Genomic DNA, 19,309 nt, shown 5'->3' on the forward strand with positions numbered 1-19,309 from the left:
AGGGCAACAGTAAATTCAGAACAAGGGGAAAAGTTACTCACTCTGGAAATGAAACCAATGTTTATGAAACTAAAAATAGTAGATTATGTAGCATAGCTCATTCCACGCGCAAGGTACTTAATCCAATATTAACTAAATTAACTCTCCACACCCCTGTGAAACAGATTTTACAGTCTGAGGAACTGAGGCAGCGAGTAGCTTTCACAATGACAAATGGGACACAACTCATGAGTTTTCAGCTCAGACTACATGTCTGACTTATTCTAGACACAAAAGGTTCAAATTACATTTTTAAAACACATCTTTGGCAGGGAACTCTCAAATTTAAGGAGTTCTAAATTTAAGTTCTGAGGCAGGGACCATGTCTAGCTGCCACAAAGCATATAGCACACTTTTGAATACTGCAAAAGTAACACAATGTACATTAATAGGCACTGTTTATAGTTTAGGAACTTTTAATAGAACATCTATATGCAAGCAGTGACATAACTGGAACAGCATCTACAAGAAGAGGAAGAACTTCCTGTGTATATGTGGCATTTCTTCAGTGCAACAATGGAAAAACAATTTATCTTCATTTTTTTAAAACCTAGCTCAGAATCCTGGTGTACTCCATCTGGTTTACTAATCCAACCTTTGGTTAGCTAATTGTATTGTTTGAGAAATCCAAAGTATTACATGCTAATACATGCTGTAAGGTACATCTTTTTCCAATCAAATGTTTCACAGTTCACATTACATACACACAAGCTACTGACAGGATGTTTCTGCTCCAAAGGGAATGAGTCATAACTATCATTATGAAAAAATCATGTCAATGGAGATCTTAATGGACAACAGAATGAATTGTTCTATTGATTTCACATTGTATCTAGTGCAAGGTGCCTTCTGAGCTAATAATAAAGGTTTGCTCCTTTTCATTACTACTACATAAAAGGGAAGAATGCAAAAAGAAAAAGAGTGTAGTCTTGATTTTCTCAATTTACCTGGTTTTGCCCATGTAAAAATACATATTTATTAAGTATGAGTTATGTTTAACTGGATAGAATTGTCATTTACTCAATTTTATTAGATTTGTTCCTCATTTATAGTTTTTATTAGTATCTTGGTCATTTTAATTAAGAGAGTTTTGTACATATTTAATTACAAGATTGGCAAAACTGCAACTATAATATTCCAACTCAAATACAGTAATTTACTTGTATTGAGTTACAATAAATAATACAGGGGACTGGCAGCTTCCAAATGTCACTTAAATAAAAATCCTAATTTAAAATAATGTTTTTAAAATGTTTCATTAATTTTTACTTTATACTCCATTTTTCAGTTTGCATATAAAAATAAATTTCTTACTAGGTCACTTCATATCCTTTATAGTGAAAGTTAACTAGGTATACAGAGGTGTATCTTTCAGAGTAGCAGCCGTGTTAGTCTGTATTCGCAAAAAGAAAAGGAGTACTTGTGGCACCTTAGAGACTAACAAATTTATTAGAGCATAAGCTTTCGTGAGCTACAGCTCACTTCATCGGATGCAAACCGGGTATGCCAAAGTATACATAGCAAAAAAACAAATATATATTTTGATCTTAAGTAAACATAACAAAAAAAATATTTAGAAGTTGAGGTTTGGCATGTAGTTATGAAAGAGAATGTGAAACCAAAGCAAGTATGCTGAAGTTCAAATTAAGGTTTTCTAAAGAGTATTGCAACTCAAAAAACAGCTTGAATCTAAATGTTTCTCCGACAGATCCACTGTGACTATTAACTACTTTACTATGCCACACAGAATCAAGTCACTATATTGATAGTAAATAAGGACATCAGGGACAGAACTCACCAAAATATCAGAAGGGAACCCTTCATGTGCAATGACTGCATTCTTGTTTATGTCATCTTCAATAGCATTCTTTTCTGAGAAATACATCTCACCAAAGAAGTTTACGTATACTGTGAAAAGTCAATACCAATCTAAAAAGCGTAACATTATGTGGTACCAACTTTTCTTCTTAAGATGGAAGCAGACTTTTACCACAAGTATTTTAAAATAGTAAGATTTTCTCCTCTGCAGTCTTTCCTTTCTGAGAGAGGTAGATGTTCTGTCTACTTTCACACGTAATGGTATGGTTAAATAAGGAAATGGCTCTTTAGAAAAAGTCACATAGAAACTCCTTCACCAATAAGATTTGCTTGAACTGGCACAGCCCCCTTCCACTGTGAGATAAGAAGTAACATGGATACACTTTAGCATGTGTTTGTGCTGATAGCGTAATACAAAATCATTTACCCTAAGTCACATGATATTAGATGAGACATCCATGTAATGAACAGGGATTCAGTTAATGATTCTTATGCTTTGTCAACACTACGCAGATTTATATTTTTTGCCATTTTAACTACCACCTGTAGCAATGTTTAGAGCTTTAGTACAGACCACAGCTTGCTGTGGGTACAATTAGATGACACTATCAGCCAGTCTACCTTAGTACTCCATCAGAGGCTAAAAACAGATGAGTTGAACTGAAGATTTAAGTTTTAAAGGAAAAAAATCCTACTATTCAACCCTAGTCCTGACTCACACAAAGGTTTTGTACTGAAATTTAACTATTTCAATTAGTGTGTGATTTTTTTTTTTAACTGAAATAGTCAAGTTGGTACAATCTCTACTGTGGATGAAGTTATATTGGTATAGTTTATCCCCTACAATTTATAAGAATAAGCTATAGAAATTAGCACTTTTATACCAGTGTGACAATATCCACACTAGGGTGTTAATATCACTTTAACTGTACCTGCATTGTGGTGGTACAACTTGTGTGTTTAGACAAACCCTAAGAGTTCACCATGTACCAGAATCACTATTTCAATAAAGGCGAAGAAAAAAAATAACTTTTTAATGAGAGAATGTAAAGTAGAACTACTTCTCTAATTAGTATCAAGGCTATATGAAATCACTGAGAAATTCAGTATAAAAACAAAGCAATTTTCTCCTCGAAACCTAGATGACCATGACCACATTATGAAAAATATGAACCAACATAGACCGTTAACATTTTTCTTCCACACAGCTTTCATCAATCTCTATCAACTGCAACTGAAAATAAAGAGATTGTAACTACCACAGAAGTTCCTTTAACTTTAAAATTTACATAATTGTTTCTGACAGGTCCTACATGTTGAACCACCATCTCCATCCTACCCTCCTCTAAAGTAATCAATACATTAGACTTGGATGAAGGCAAATTAGTTATTGATTGCAGCCGAATGACCTCGAGAATCTTCAAGAGAACTTCTAGAGGCCACAGGTGAAGCCAATCTAGATTAATCTAAATTTTTGCCAGAAAGATATGCAGCCTTGATTATAGTCCCTTACTTGCAGTAACTACAATGAGGATGAACAAGGGCAGACGCCACTTGCTCTCAGATTTTACAGTCACCTGTCCCCCTCTCCTTCCCCCCATCTTCATTTAAGTCAGCAATTAGGACTCTAATGTGATTTTTAGTCCTTTTTAAAAATAGAAACACAGTGGTGAGAGAAGCATGTTCCTAAAAGTGACATAATTTTGAGGTTCATTATCTCACACATTATAAACATCATTCAACAAATCAAATTCCCAGCTGTCCAGGAGTACAGAGCATTACGCCTCAGCCCTGATGGCTGGTAGGACTTTGTCCCTGGGCCAGTAAGAATTCAAAACATGTAATCAGAAACAAAAGTGAGACTGAGCAGCATATTCCAGAATTCTTGAGGTCTTTCCCAGTGTAGCCTTCATTGATTTAAGATCTACCATACCATTCTCTCACTTGAAGGGAAAACCTATAATGGCAGCAGGCCATAAAAGAGACCCAGTTTGGAATAAGAACCATTCAAGAAATATATGTTTGCTGATGATGTTTTAAAGAAAGTCACACCAGTGAACTGGTGGAAGTCTCTTAAGAACTTGGATTCAGAGACTGTTAAAGTGATAATCTCACTCTTAACTGCAGTAGCTTCTTCTGCGGGTGTAGGAAGAATATTTACTTCCTTTGGACTAATTCATTCCAAATTGAGAAATCGTTTGGGACCTGAAAAAGCAGGAAAGCTTGTTTTTCTTTTCCAGATTATGAACAAACAGGAAAATGTAGGTGAAGACAACTGAGTTAGCTGAAGAAGCCAATATTTTAAGTTTCTCGTGTTGACCTGGCTGACATAGTCGATTTAATTTTTGTTTTTTTAAATATTTCATTTAACTATTTTAGTTAACAATTTTAACAAAAACAAACCTGATTTTAAAAAACTTGAATGTTTAACTAAATTCAAAAATTCATATGCTTGTTTTCTTAAAATATTATATGTTTGCTGTTGAAGAAAAAAATCCAGAATACACAACATTGTTGTTTTAGTTAAATAAAACAATTTAAAATGTCTGACTGGTGATATTCTCCTCCTTATACAGCATGGCAAGAAAATCTCCAAATATGAACGATTAACCTGTTGAACTGGAGATAGTTAACCTCCCAGTGACTTCTGCTTCAATTACCTTTGGTAAATGAAATAACCAAACAATCATTCATTTTCTCATATAGCTGTAAAACTAATCTGAAAAGTTTTCAAAATAAATCACTTAAAAATATATAATGTGTACCTTCTAAAAATGAAACCTACATCTATCTCCGAGTTGTGAAGAATATGTATTAAGGTTATAACAACAAACAAGAATGCACTTTTATGTAGAAATCCATTATTACATCGAGTCGTCCTGACTAGTGATTTAAATCAAATCCACCCTGCAAATTTGTATAGCACTTGAATACTACAATGACTGCCACAGAAAAGACCTGTTTTCTTTCTTACCAGTGAGGTAAAGGGGGAATAAGAAATTAATTTTTGCATATGTTAATTTTACCTAAGTACTGAAGTTTCAAATGTGAATCATCTCCAGTCTGCAGACAGCTTACTTGCTTCTGCCATTGCTCACAACTTTCCTGATACTTATGAAACCTAAGTTCTTCTAGCAAGAACTTTGTTAGACAAGGCCTGTTAAGTGGGAAGAGAGACATAAGGCATAAGCACACCCTAGGATATAAATGTATTCCTGCTTAAATCAAAGATAGTAACTATATAAAAAAGGTTGTGTGTGGCACATTCCTATGCCAGTGAAACCACTTGCTTTTCCTCTGCTTTTATCTTCTTTATATTGTTTGTCTCTCTTTATACTGGTCATCTTTTACCACCATTTTAGAGATTAAGCCACCTTATCTATATATTGATTTTTCAGCTTCAACACCTTTGAGTATACTTACTATTCTACCTTTTCTACACAAATTTTCTGTTTTACCCATTATTTAAAGAAGCTCAGCATTCCAGTTTGACATCCAGTACTTCAACAGATCCTTTGAGCCTGGATAGCTGCTTTAGAGACCACATTTCTATATAGCACTTCAGTTGCACCTGCCAGAAGGTATTCATATCTCCAGGTGTGTGTGGTGGGAGAAACTTTGGATAAGAGCTACACTCTAACCTCTCAACAAGTTTCCCTGAATGTTAGTAAATTAAACAAAACGTAATTCCCTTTAGAAATAATTTTAAAGTTAGCTTATTTCTTAAAATAACAAAAAAAAAAAATGAAGACACTAAGATTGTAAAGTCAAGTATGCATCAGTTAGGAAATGCCAGAATTAAGATTGCCTGAACAACCTTAATTTGGCCACCTTGAGCATAGACATTGTGAATAGTCTAATTACATGATCACATAATTTTTTCCACAGGACTACTTCTTAATTCAGTGCACAGGAGAGTGCACTTAATATTTTATTTTATCCATATTATTCAAAGCGTGTCCCCAAGCCTTGATACTTCACACTATCCAAACCCTGCTCTGAAGACAGAATTAATTTCCCCAACGTCTTTTCTATGGCAGTCATTGTAGTATCCAAGTGCTAGACAATCTTTACTTTATTTTCACAATATCCATGCGAGATAAATGAGTATTATCCCTATTTTACAGACAGGGAACTGAGGCAGAAAGATAAATTTTCTGCTCCACTCCTCACTAATTAGACCTCAACTGGAGTATTGTGTCCACTTCTGGGTGCCACATTTCAGGAAAGAAGATGACAAATTGGAGAAAGTCCAGAGAAGAGCAAGAAAAATGATTAAAGGTCTAGAAAACATGAACTATGATGGAAGATTGAAAAAATTGGGTTTGTTTAGTCTGGAAAAGAGAAGATTGAGAGGGGACATGATAACTATTTTCAACTATTTACATAAAAGGTTGCTACAAGGAGGTGGGAGAAAAATTGTTGTTCTTAACCTCTGAGGATAGGACAAGAAACAATGGGCTTAAATTGCAGGAAGGGAGGTTTAGATTGGACATTCGGAAAATCTTTCTAACTGTCAGGGTGGTTAAGCACTGGAATAAATTACCTAGGGAGATTGTGGAATCTCCATCAATGGAGATTTTAAAGAACAGGTTAGACAAACACCTGTCAGGACTGGTCTAGATAATTCTTAGTCCTGCCATGAGTGCAGGGGACTTGACTAGATGACCTCGAGGTCCCTTCCAGTCCTATGATTCTAAGTTCAAAAGTATCCACTAGTTTTAGGTGTCCAATTTGAGACACTAGGGCCTGATATTTGAGAATACCCCAGGGTACCAAGTCAGGCACCCAGAAAACAAGGAACACACAATTACTGACCAACCTGAAAAGCTTGGTTTAAGTAACTTGACCATCTCTGTGGACGGTCTCATTTTGTACAAGATATTCTTATAGCTTTGGTTTAGCTTCAAACCCTTCTCAAGAGACATATGCTAAATTGAAAAAATATTTTATATGAGAATTTTTTAAAAGTGCCTACTCCCATCAAGGTGGGGGAGAGAAAGATGATAATACCAGCATCTGTTTAAATTAATATCTTAGGTTATACCTATACAGACAATGACCTTAGTTTTTTTGGCATTTTCCTTTAATGGAAAGGAAAAGTGATCTGTTTTTTTGTGGCTGAACACCTTCCCAATCTTGCACTTTCATGGACCCATCCTAAGAGACTTCACCCACTTAATGATCCCTCTCTCTTCACAGCAGCGCAGCTCCTCTTGGAGCCACATCACAACTGGCTGGGTCTCGCTGTAGCAATCACAGAGGGGAGCCATAAAATATGTGCTATATTTCCTCTCATTTCAGTTTCTTCCTGGGATGACCAAAGTGTAAGAAGTACACACCCCTCTGCACCACAACAACCCAATTTAGTGACTGACTCTGTGTAGCGGCAGAAGCATGCAGCACCAGGGGAAGAGCCTTTATTACAGTGCCTATAGAAAAGGGATTGTCCCTCTCCTTTTTCCACAAAACAGATGAGATTCATATTGCACTGATCTGACTTAGCCCTGGTCTACACTAGGTGTTGAGGTCGAATTTAGCAGCATTAAATCGATGTAACCCTGCACCCGTCCACATGACGAAGCCCTTTTTTTCGACTTAAAGGCTCTTAAAATCAATTTCCTTACTCCACCCCCGACAAGGGGATTAGCAGGAAAGCACAAAATGACCAGGAGGAGAGGTGGCAGGCTGAAGAGAGGGCTGAAGCTGAAAGGTGGCAGCAGCGCGATGAGAGGAGGCAGGATGCAATGCTGAGGCTGCTGGAGGATCAAACTAATATGCACCAGCGTATGGTTGAGCTGCAGCAAAGGCAGCAGGAGCACAGACCGCCGCTACAGCCCCTGTGTAACCAACCGCCCTCCTCCCCAAGTTCCATAGCCTCCTCACCCAGACGCCCAAGAACGCGGTGGGGGGACCTCCGGCCACCCAGCCACTCCACCGCATTCAATAAGTTTTAAACTTTTAAAGTGCTGTGTGGCCTTGTCCTTCCCCCCTCCACCACTCCTCCTGGGCTACCTTGGTAATTATCCTCCTATTTGTGTGATGAATTAATAAAGAACGCATGAATGTGAAGCAACAATGACTTTATTGCCTCTGCAAGTGGTGATCGAAGGGCGGTGGGGAGGGTGGTTAGCTTACAGGGAAGTAGAGTGAACCAAGGGGCGGGGAATTTCATCAAGGAGAAACAAACAGAACTTTCACACCGTAGCCTGGCCAGTCATGAAACTGGTTTTCAAAGCTTCTCTGATGCGCACCGCACCCTCTTGTGCTCTTTTAACTGCCCTGGTGTCTGGCTGTGCGTAACCAGCAGCCAGGCGATGTGCCTCAACCTCCCACCCCACCATAAAAGTCTCCCCCTTGCTCTCACAGATATTGTGCAGCGCACAGCAAGCAGTAATAACAGTGGGAATATTGGTTTCGCTGAGGTCTAACTGAGTCAGTAAACTGTGCCAGCGCGCTTTTAAACATCCAAATGCACATTCTACCACCATTCTGCACTTGCTCAGCCTGTAGTTGTACAGCTCCTGACTACTCTCCAGGCTGCCTATGTATGGCTTCATGAGCCATGGCATTAAGGGGTAGGCTGGGTCCCCAAGGATAACTATAGGCATTTCAACATCCCCAATGGTTATTTTCAGGTCTGGGAAGAAAGTCCCTTCCTGCAGCTTTTGAAACAGACCAGAGTTCCTGAAGATGCGAGCGTCATGCACCTTTCCCGGCCATCCCACGTTGATGTTGGTGAAACATCCCTTGTGATCCATCAGTGCTTGCAGCACTTTTGAAAAGTACCCCTTGTGGTTTACGTACTCGCTGGCTTGGTGCTCCAGTGCCAAGATAGGGATATGGGTTCCGTCTATGGTCCCACCAGCGTTGGGGAATCCCATTGCAGCAAAGCCATCCACTATGACCTGCACATTTCCCATGCTCACTACCCTTGATATCAGCACATCTTTGATTGCGTTGGCTACTTGCATCACAGCAGCCCCCACAGTAGATTTGCCCATTCCAAATTGATTCCCGACTGACCGGTAGCTGTCTGGCATTGCAAGCTTCCACAGGGCTATTGCCACTCGCTTCTCAACTGTGAGGGCTACTCTCATCTTGGTATTCTTGCGCCTCGGGGCAGGGAAAAGCAAGTCACAAAGTTCCATGAAAGTGCCCTTACGCATGCGAAAGTTTCGCAGCCACTGGGAATCATCCCAGACCTGCAACACTATGCGGTCCCACCAGTCTGTGCTTCTTTCCCGAGCCCAGAAGCGGCGTTCCACCGTGTGAACCTGCCCCATTAGCACCATGACGATCACATTGGCAGGGCCTGAGCTTTGAGAGAAGTCTGTGCCCATGTCCTCCTCACTTTTGTCACCGCGCTGATGTCGCCTACTCGCCCGGTTTCGCTTTGCCAGGTTCTGCTGCTGCATATACTGCTGGATAATGCATGTGGTGTTTAATGTGCTCCTAATTGCCAAAGTGATCTAAGCGGGCTCCACGCTTGCCGTGGTATGGCGTCTGCACAGAAAAAAGGCGCGGAACGATTGTCTGCCGTTGCCCTGACAGAGGGAGGGGCGACTGACAACATGGCTTACAGGGAATTAAAATCAACAAACGGGGTGGCTTTGCGAGAAACTGAATGGCCGCCTCAAGGATAGAACTCAAAACCGGGTTTAGCAGGCCGTCGATTTCACAGAGGGAGGGAGGAGAAAATGAATACAAAACAAATCTGGTCTATTTCTTGTTTTGAGCCACTTCTTCTATCTTTATACATCATGCTGGCAGCAGACTGCGCAGTACGACCGCTAGCCATAGTCACCTCCTAGGTGCTCGGCAGAAGACTGTGCAGTATGACTACTGGCCATCGTCTTCTGCTAAATGCAGATTAAAAGAGTGCACTGCCGGTAAGACTCAATCGCCATGCGACAAAACAAGGGAAATGACCTGGCTGAGTCACTTCCATGTTTGCCCAGGCACCCAGTTAAAAGAGCACCCAGGACTATGTCGACGACGGCTACCACTCATACTGCACTGTCTGCTGCCAAAAGGCAATAAACTCCTGCTGTGTAGCAATGCAGTACCACGTCCGCCAGCACCCAGGAGACATATGGTGACGGTTAGCTGAGCGGGCTCCATGCTTGCCGGGTATGGCGTCTGCACAGGTAACTCAAGAAAAAAAGGCGCAAAACCATTGTCTGCCCTTGCTTTTACGGAGGGAGGGAGGGAACGGGGGCCTGACGATATGTACCCAGAACCACCCGCGACAATGTTTTAGTCCCATCAGGCACTGGGATTTCTACCCAGAATTCAAATGGGCAGTGGAGACTGTGGGAACTGTGGGATAGCTACCCCCACTGCAAAGCTCCGGAAGTCTACTGTTGCCTCGTACTGTGGACACAGTCGGCCGACTACATGCACTTAGAGCATTTGTGTGGGGACACACACACTCGACTGTATAAAAACGCTTTCTACAAAACCGATTTCTAAAATTCGACCTAATTTTGTAGTGTAGACATATCCTTAGATTATATAGGTCTTTATTTTCACCCCCTTCTCACCTAATTTAAAAAAAAAAAAAATAAAGCATCCACGTACACTGCAAGACTAGAAATATGAAATATTATTGCAATATTGTTGCAATACAACAATAATTAATTCCTGTTATCAATAGCATTTGCTCACCTTTAAACATATATTGCATTGTATCCACACATTATACCATTATTATCACTATCAGATACAAGCACAGAGATTTCAAACAGAGTCCCATAAAGTCTTTACCAAAAAGTGAAAATATGCAATTTGATAGCCACAAAATGACAAGTGGAAACTTTCCTTAACCTACTTTCACACTTCAATGTTAAATGATTTTACACTTTCTCTCACACATACTCACAACTCACTCATTTTCTCCTTGATGCACTTAATGTCCCTTAACATTGATTTGAGTTAAGCACATGCATCACAGTAGGAATCTATGCATTCAATTTGCATATAAAACAGTCTTTATTATGAATGGGATTTAAGGGAAAAAAAAAAATCAAGATTCCAGAATTTGCTCTGGGAAGGTGAGGAGGGAAGAGGAGAATAGATTTGTTTCTTAGTATAAAATATTGGTATTGCTGATTGAACTTTTATCGACAGTACAAAACTACTGTTTGTAAAAAGGATAAGTCTGTTAATCTCCAGCATGTGGTAGTGTTTTCTATATTGTGCATTTATAGATCATCTATGCCTAACATTATTGTAATTCAATGCAGCCTCAGAGTTCCCTGACCCTGACAACACACAGACTTTTCATCCAGGAAATAGAGGAAATAAATCAAAGGAATAATGTATCAGCAGTAGAACAAGAGTACAAAAAAATTATAACAATATCAAATTTTATAAAAATTGCTTGAAGATGGTAACTCCACTTTCGTATATATCACAAGTCAAATTCCAATTTGTCCTCCATTTGATTAACAAGATCTAGAGAGTTCCATCTTTGCTGTATATTTCATCAAGATGAAATAAACCTGTATTTCAGTTCCAATGCACAGTACTGAAACATTTCCTCTTTCGCAGGAATGCTCCTCCATTGCTTCCTTTCCATTATTTCCTCAAAAAAACAGCACAGTGACCATGTCACCAGCCCAAAGACAGGATTTCTTTTTGAGATTGTTACATTCCATACTTGCATATACCCTGAGGCTTCACTGACTTCTCAGCCAATGGAGCTGTACAGTGTACACCAATGCAGAATTTTGCTGTTTACAGAATGGGGCCTCAATGTTATTACTCAGAATATTTTTAACCTATGGAATGGCCCAATTACAATATTCTGTATGTTAATTCAGGAGACTTGAGTTTAACTTCTGAGTTCAATCTCACTTCCTCAGCCAAATGGGTTAGGAGAGTTAGGCAGATTACATTACGCAGTTAGGTAGTGTAGTTAAGAGGCCTTACACTGACCTACTAATCAATGTGTCTACACAACCAGGACTCTTTCACTGACATAACTCACCCCACTAGGTCACCCCACCCTTAATTACTCCATTTCTGTGCTTAATTCGATGTTGCTAGGTCAACAAAGAGGCAGAGTAGACACTGCATTACCTAACTGGCCTCCAGGAGGTGTTTCACAATGCTCTGGTAAATGTTTTCAGCTCTGCTTCACAGAAGTCAGGTACATAGGAAACCATCCCTCCCCTGTCAAAGGACCGGGAACCTTTGAATTTCCATTTCCTGTTTGTATGGCATGGAGAGCTCGCCTCCACAGCTGATCATGGCAGCTCCACACTCCAAACACGGTCCAGCCTGGAGTATATAGGAGGTGGTGGATCTTCTTGGTGTGTGGGGAGAAGAGGCTGCGTAGACACATCTCTGATCCAGCCATAGAAACGCATATCACGCAGGGCATGGGGGAGAAGGGCTACATCAGGGACACGCAGCAGCGCCATGTGAAAATCAAGGACCTGCGGCAGGCATACCAGAAGGAAAGGGAGGCGAACAGTCGTGCTGGTACAGCACTGTAGAAATGTCTCTCTTATGAGGATCTGCATGGATTCTCAGCAGTGACCCCACCACAACCCCCAAGAGCATCATGGAAACCTCTGAGGAATCGGAAACCCAGGCCAGTGCAGACAACACTAAGGAGGTGGTCTTGGACGAGGAGAAGGAGGAAGAGAATAGGAGACAGGCGAGCCGAAGAGCCAAGAGCTGTTTGTAACCCTGGAGTAGTCTAGCTAGTTGCAGAGCAGCACTGTGGCCAAGCATGATGCCAGTGAAGGAACCTTTGGTGAGTATGCAATTTCAAGTAATATTCTGGGGTCAGTAATGTGAAACAAAGAATTGATGCACTCTGAGATTTTATGGGAATCCTCCACAGAGATCTCTAGGAAACTTTCCTTGAGGTACTCTGCAATCCTCTGCCGGAGGTTCCTTGGAAGAGCTGCCTTGTTCCTTCCCGCACCACTCTGCAATCACTTGGGCAGGGACCAAAGCTGCACACAGGTGAGCAACATAGGGATCGGGGCGGAAGCCGCAAGCGTGTAGTAAATGCACCCTTGCTTCCCCTCAGGAGTGAAATATCTTCCATACCGACCACCCCCTCTGGAAACAGTGGTCCAGTTTAGAGTGTTGCTCCCCCTTAAGTGACCTGCAACCTTTTCAGATTTTTTTTTTAATTGCACTGAAGCAAAGTCCCTGCCCTGGGTTTCACTCACCATACTTGGGGTCTTCTGCCTCATGTGTACTTGCCTAGGGTCACCGAGAAAGTGATAGGTATGTTACCAGCATCGTGTTAATGTTACTGTTGTTTCAATTCTCTGTGTGTAGCTGACAATAGCTCTTCTGTTTATTGTGAACCATGTGTTTCCAGATTTCACCTTAAGAAACAACCACCCTACAGCAGCAGAGCGTCTGTGCAAGAGAAAAAACTGACCAAGGAAGATATGTTCCAGATTGTGCTGCAGCAGTCAGAGGCTGAAAACACTGAACACAAGAAGTGGACTGAAAGTGAAAAGCAGAAAAAGAAGAGAAGGATCCTTACAACAGGGATGCCACAGAGAGGCTGATTAAAGCTTTGGAGCATCTAACCAACATGCTCCAGAACAGGAGTGGCCAACCTGAGCCTGAGAAGGAGCCAGAATTTAACCAATAAACATTGCCAAAGAGCCACAGTAATGTCAGCAGCTCTCCATCCACTACCCCTTTCTAGCCCCCAGAGCCTCCCACCAACCGGCAGCCCTGCCAATCAGGGCCGCTCCCTCCCTACCCACACCTTCTGTCCACCACAATCAGCTGTTTTGCAGTGAGCAGGAGGTTCTGGTGGCCAGAGGGAGAGGCGTGAGGGCATGGCATGCTCGGGCGAAGGGGCAGGGGCCTTGGGAGAAGGGATGGAGTAGTGGCAGGACCTGGGGCAGAGCAGGGGGTTGGGCAGTGAGCACCCCACAGCACATTGGAAAGTTAGCATCTGTAGCTCCAGCCTCAGAGTCAGCGCCTATGCAAGGAGCCGCATATTAACCTCTGAAGAGCTGCATGCAGCTCCAGAGCCACAGGTTGGCCACCCCTGCTCCAAATTCTCCCCGAACATTTATTTCCACCTTCTGACACTTTGCGCTTTCCTCTACTCTCCACCCCTGCAGACAGTTGTTCCAATGAAAGCTGGACCTACACTCAACTATGAAAATCATCCCGCTCCCATTCCTTCCCCCCCGACCAACTGTGTGGATGGCTGTATGTGCCTGTGGGGTTTGTCTGTCAATAAAAGCAGTGTTTTTATTAATACGCACTACTCCTTTATTTTCCCGCAAGGGATGATACCTCATAGCACCATACAAATCAGCACTTTATTAGTCCCTTACATTGAATCCTAGGCCTTAATCATAGTTGCTTCATAGGCTACCAGATTTAAGTAATCATTACAGTCTCAAGCATAGCAACAACCATTACCGGTTTTCTTGCTGGAACTGTTGTCTCAAGGCATCCCTGATTCTTACTGTCCCACACTGCGCCCTTCTAATTGCCCCAGTATCAGGCTGCTCAGAATCAGCAGCCAGGCATTCTGCATCAACAGTCCACCCCTGAGAAAACTGTTTGCCCTTCCATTCACAAATATTATGCAGCGTACAACACGTGGCTATAACCATTAGAATATTTTTCTCACTCGGGTCTAGCCTACCATATAGGCATCGCCAGCACGCCTTTAAGCACATTCAACGATCATTCTGCACCTACTCAGCCTGTTGTTGAACCGCTCCTTACTGCTATCTAGGTTTCCCATGTACGGCTTCATGAGCCATGGCATTAATGGCTACCCAGGTTTCCCAAGATCACTATGGGCATTTCTACTTCCCCTATGGTGATCCCCTAGGGAAAGAAAGTGTCTGCTTGCAGCTTTCTGCACAGACCAGTGTTCCTAAAGATACGTGCATTGTGCACTTTTCCAGACCACCCCACGTTAATGTCAGTGAATTGCCCACAGTGATCCACAAGCGCCTGCAAAACCACAGAAAAGTATCCCTTCCAATCGATGTACTCAGTCACAAGGTGGTCCAATGCAAGAATTGGAATGCGTGTTCCATCTATCGCCCCATCGCAGTTAGGGAAACCCATGTCTGCAAAGCCAACCACAATGTCATGCATGTTGCCAAGAGTCACGGTCTTTCACAGCAGAATGCAAATTAATGGCCTTGCACACTTGCGTTAACACAGTACCAACAGTTGACTTCCCCACTCCAAACTGGTTCGTGACCGACCGGTAGCTTCCACACTGCGATCGCCACACGCTTCTCCACCAAGAGGACAGCTCTCATTCGGGAGTCCTTGTGCCGCAGGGCTGGGGTGAGATCATATACAGTTCCACGAAGGTGTCTTTCCATATCCGAAAGTTCTGCAGCCACTGCTCGTCATCCCAGACTTGCATAACTATGTGATCCCACCACTCTGTGCTACTTTCCCCAAAAGCAACGTTCCACTGCATTCAGCTCCTCTGTGAATACCAAAAGCAATCTAATATTGCTGCTGTGCATGCTGGATGCCATGTCAGGCAACTGTGACTGCTGCTTTGTAAGTTCAAGAAAAACTCAACTGCCACTTGTGATGTATTAGTGAGAGCTAGCAGAGCAGTGGAGAGTAGTGTGGGGTCCATTCCTGCAGATAGATGTGGCGGGACATTGAAAAATGCCATGAACTGAAGACTGAGTCACACTGAATGATGGGACAGAAAGCATGCATCACAGGGCATTGAGCCCGGACCCATTATGTGCCGCGATCCCCTCTGCCTTCCCACAAGACCTAGCAGTAGAAGGAGGAGGTAGAAGGGGGAGAGTTGCCATGTAGGATAGCTACCCAAAGTGCACTGCTGTCATTGGCGATGTAAGCGCTGCAAGCGTGGACACACTATGGCACCAGTGGAAGAGAGTGTGGACATGCAAGAGCGCTTTTAATTAACACGCTTTAAAAAAGTGGTATAACTTTTGGTGCAAAAAACTTGCCAGTGTAGATATATCCTAAAAAATGACTGGCTGGGAAGGGCCCATTCAAGTTGGATGGTCCATCGGGGGACACTTAACTCACAATGGACCATGGCTACATCTAATGGGCTTTCTTGTACACTTTCCAACTAAAGTATGGGTAATGGCCTCTGCTGTGACTAAATGAAGCATTCATGGGCATGTGACTTGCCCATGTGATTGTTACTGGACTCTATCTTAGAATACTAGTGGTTTTCCACTGAAAGGTGTGGGAACTAAGCTTGGAGACAAAGGGTTCCCACCATATGCAAAAGCTATTTAAGGCAGGGGAATGACATCATCACAGTTCTTCGCTGACTCTCCACCGAATGGAGACTCTTGGAAACACCTGAGAAACAAGGACTGAACTGGGACCAAGTGCTGGGCCCAGGCTACAGCGATTTCTAGCCTGTGAAAGGAATACCTGGGGGTTTTTAAACTGCAAGCAAGGGCAGCTGGCCCCTTAAGAATCTCTGCAACCCGCTTACATCATTATTTAGGGTGAGAAATTGCTACTCATATCTAATCTCTTTAGTATGTTAAGCTTAGATTGCTTTTTTGTTTATTTGCTAGGTAACCTGCTATCCCTTATAATCACTTAAAAATCTATCTTTTGTGGTTAATAAATTTGCTTCTGCTTTATCACAAACCAGTGTATAGGAGTTATAACTTGGGGCAAAAAGCTGTTGTATATATCCTCTCCATAAAATTTCATGAGCTCATGCTGTACAGATCTCTGTGTAGTGCAAGACAGTATAATTCTGGGAAGGCGAGGGAGGGGTGCACTTGAGCAGCTGGGCAGTTCCTTAGCTGTAGGTTCCCCATGCAGAGCTAATCTCAGTAGTATGAATGTACTGCAGATGGGTTTGTCCTACCTGTATGTGTGCTGGAGCATGGCAAACGGCTTGGCAGGCTGGTCACTGCAGTACAGCGTAAAGGGAGCCCAGGCTGGTGGCTCAGTGGTACCCCAGTTCCAGGTGGCACCCCGGGGGAACCCGTCACACCCACTTTTAAAAAAATAATCTACATTTTAAGTTTCAGAGTAACAGCCGTGATAGTCTGTATTCGCAAAAAAGAAAAGGAGTACTTGTGGCAGCTTAGAGACTAACAAATTTATTTGAGCATAAGCTTTCGAGAGCTACAGCTCACTTCATCGGATGCATTCGGTGGAAAATATAGTGGGGAGATTTATATACACACATAGAGAACATGAAACAATGGGTTTTATCATACACACTGTAAGGAGAGTGATGACTTAAGATGAGCTATTACCAGCAGGAGGGGGGGGGGGGGGGAAGGAGGAAAACCTTTTGTGGTGATAATCAAGGTGGGCCATTTCCAGCAGTTAACAAGAACATCTGAGGAACAGTGGGGGGTGGGGTGGGGTGGGGGGAGAAATAACATGGGGAAATAGTTTTACTTTATGTAATGACTCATCCACTCCCAGTCTCTATTCAAGCCTAAGTTAATTGTATCCAGTTTGCAAATTAATTCCAATTCAGCCGTCTCTCGTTGGAGTCTGTTTTTGAAGTTTTTTTGTTGAAGGATGGCCACTCTCAGGTCTGTAATCGTGTGACCAGAGATATTGAAGTGTTCTCCGATTGGTTTTTGAATGTTATAATTCTTGACCTCCGATTTGTATCCATTTATTCTTTTATGCAGAGAGTGAACTTTGTGACTTTGTCCTCACCCATAACTATTTCACATTTGGGGACAATGTATACCTTCAAATCAGCGGCACTGCGATGGGTACCCGCATGGCCCCACAGTATGCCAACATTTTTATGGCTGACTTAGAACAATGCTACCTCAGCTCTCATTCCCTAATGCCCCTACTCTACTTGCGCTACATTGATGACATCTTCATCATCTGGACCCACGGAAAAGAAGCCCTTGAGGAATTCCACCAGGATTTCAATAATTTCCATCCCACCATCAACCTCAGCCTGGACCAGTCCACACAAGAGATCCACTTCCTGGACACTACGGTGCTAATAAGCAATGGTCACATAAACACCACCCTTTATCGGAAACCTGCTGACCGCTATTCCTACCTACATGCCTCTAGCTTTCATCCAGATAACACCACACAATCCATTGTCTACAGCCAAGCTTTACGATAGAACCGCATTTGCTCCAACCCCTCAGACAGAGACAAACACCTACAAGATCTCTATCATGCATTCTTACAACGACAATACCCGCCTGCTGAAGTGAAGAAACAGATTGACAGAGCCAGAAGAGTACCCAGAAGTCACCTACTACAGGACAGGCCCAACAAAGAAAACAACAGAACGCCACTAGCCATCACCTTCAGCCCCCAACTAAAACCTCTCCGACACATCATCAAGGATCTACAACCTATCCTGAAAGACGACCCATCACTCTCACAGATCTTGGGAGACAGGACAGTCCTTGCTTACAGACAGCCCCCCAACCTGAAGCAAATACTCACCAGCAACCACACAACAGAACCATTAACCCAGGAACCTATCCTTGCAACAAAGCCCGTTGCCAACTCTGCCCACATATCTATTCAGGGGACACCATCATAGGGCCTAATCACATCAGCCACACTATCAGAGGCTCATTCACCTGCGCATTTACCAATGTGATATATGCCATCATGTGTCAGCAATGCCCCTCTGCCATGTACATTGGTCAAACTGGACAGTCTCTATGTAAAAGAATAAATGGACACAAATCAGACGTCAAGAATTATAACATTCAAAAACCAATCGGAGAACACTTCAATATCTCTGGTCACTCGATCACAGACCTAAGAGTGGCTATACTTCAACAAAAAAGCTTCAAAAACAGACTCCAACGAGAGACTGCTGAATTGGAATTAATTTGCAAACTGGATACAATTAACTTAGGCTTGAATAGAGACTGGGAGTGGATGAGTCATTACACAAAGTAAAACTATTTCCCCATGTTATTTCTCCCCCCACCCCACCCCACCCCACCGTTCCTCAGATGTTCTTGTTAACTGCTGGAAATGGCCCACCTTGATCATCACTACAAAAGGTTTTCCTCCTTCCCCCCCTCCTTCCTGCTGGTAATAGCTCATCTTAAGTGATCACTCTCCTTACAGTGTGTATGATAAAACCCATTGTTTCATGTTCTCTGTATGTGTATATAAATCTCCCCACTATATTTTCCACCGAATGCATCCGATGAAGTGAGCTGTAGCTCTCGAAAGCTTATGCTCAAATAAATTCGTTAGTCTCTAAGGTGCCACAAGTACTCCTTTTCTTTTTTACATTTTAAGTGTTATAGTTGCCCATTTTAAATGGAGATTTCTTAAATCCACAAAGCCAAAATTTCAGAGATGAGCAAAAGTGTGCATGTCCACCGTATGCCATAAATACCCATTACACAAACAAATAGGCCTTTTAGAATACTATGGCAGACAAAAGCCTGCTATATACAGGCATTACAAGATTTGCATGTAAAAAAAGGGA

The 19,309-nt window shown here is 42.2% G+C and overlaps 1 protein-coding gene across 4 annotated transcripts in view; it reads right to left on the minus strand.

Annotated features, from left to right (window-relative positions):
- The window catches only part of LPIN2 (lipin 2), a 77,527-nt gene that overhangs the window by 55,593 nt on the left and 2,625 nt on the right, over nt 1–19,309 (minus strand). For 2 of the 4 annotated variants that reach the window (XM_038393313.2, XM_043508043.1), the window contains exon 1: nt 1,838–3,302. The exons of 1 other annotated variant lie outside the window; for it this stretch is intronic. In XM_038393313.2, the coding sequence (XP_038249241.1) occupies nt 1,838–1,924 (87 nt within the window). In that variant the 5' untranslated portion in view covers nt 1,925–3,302. Of the gene's footprint in view, nt 1–1,837; nt 3,303–19,309 lie in introns of those variants that run through there. One more of the 4 variants, XM_038393303.2, reaches the window with a different exon arrangement.

The sequence above is a fragment of the Dermochelys coriacea genome, chromosome 2 (assembly GCF_009764565.3).
Source record: "Dermochelys coriacea isolate rDerCor1 chromosome 2, rDerCor1.pri.v4, whole genome shotgun sequence".
In the NCBI taxonomy this organism is placed as follows: Eukaryota; Metazoa; Chordata; order Testudines; family Dermochelyidae; genus Dermochelys; species Dermochelys coriacea.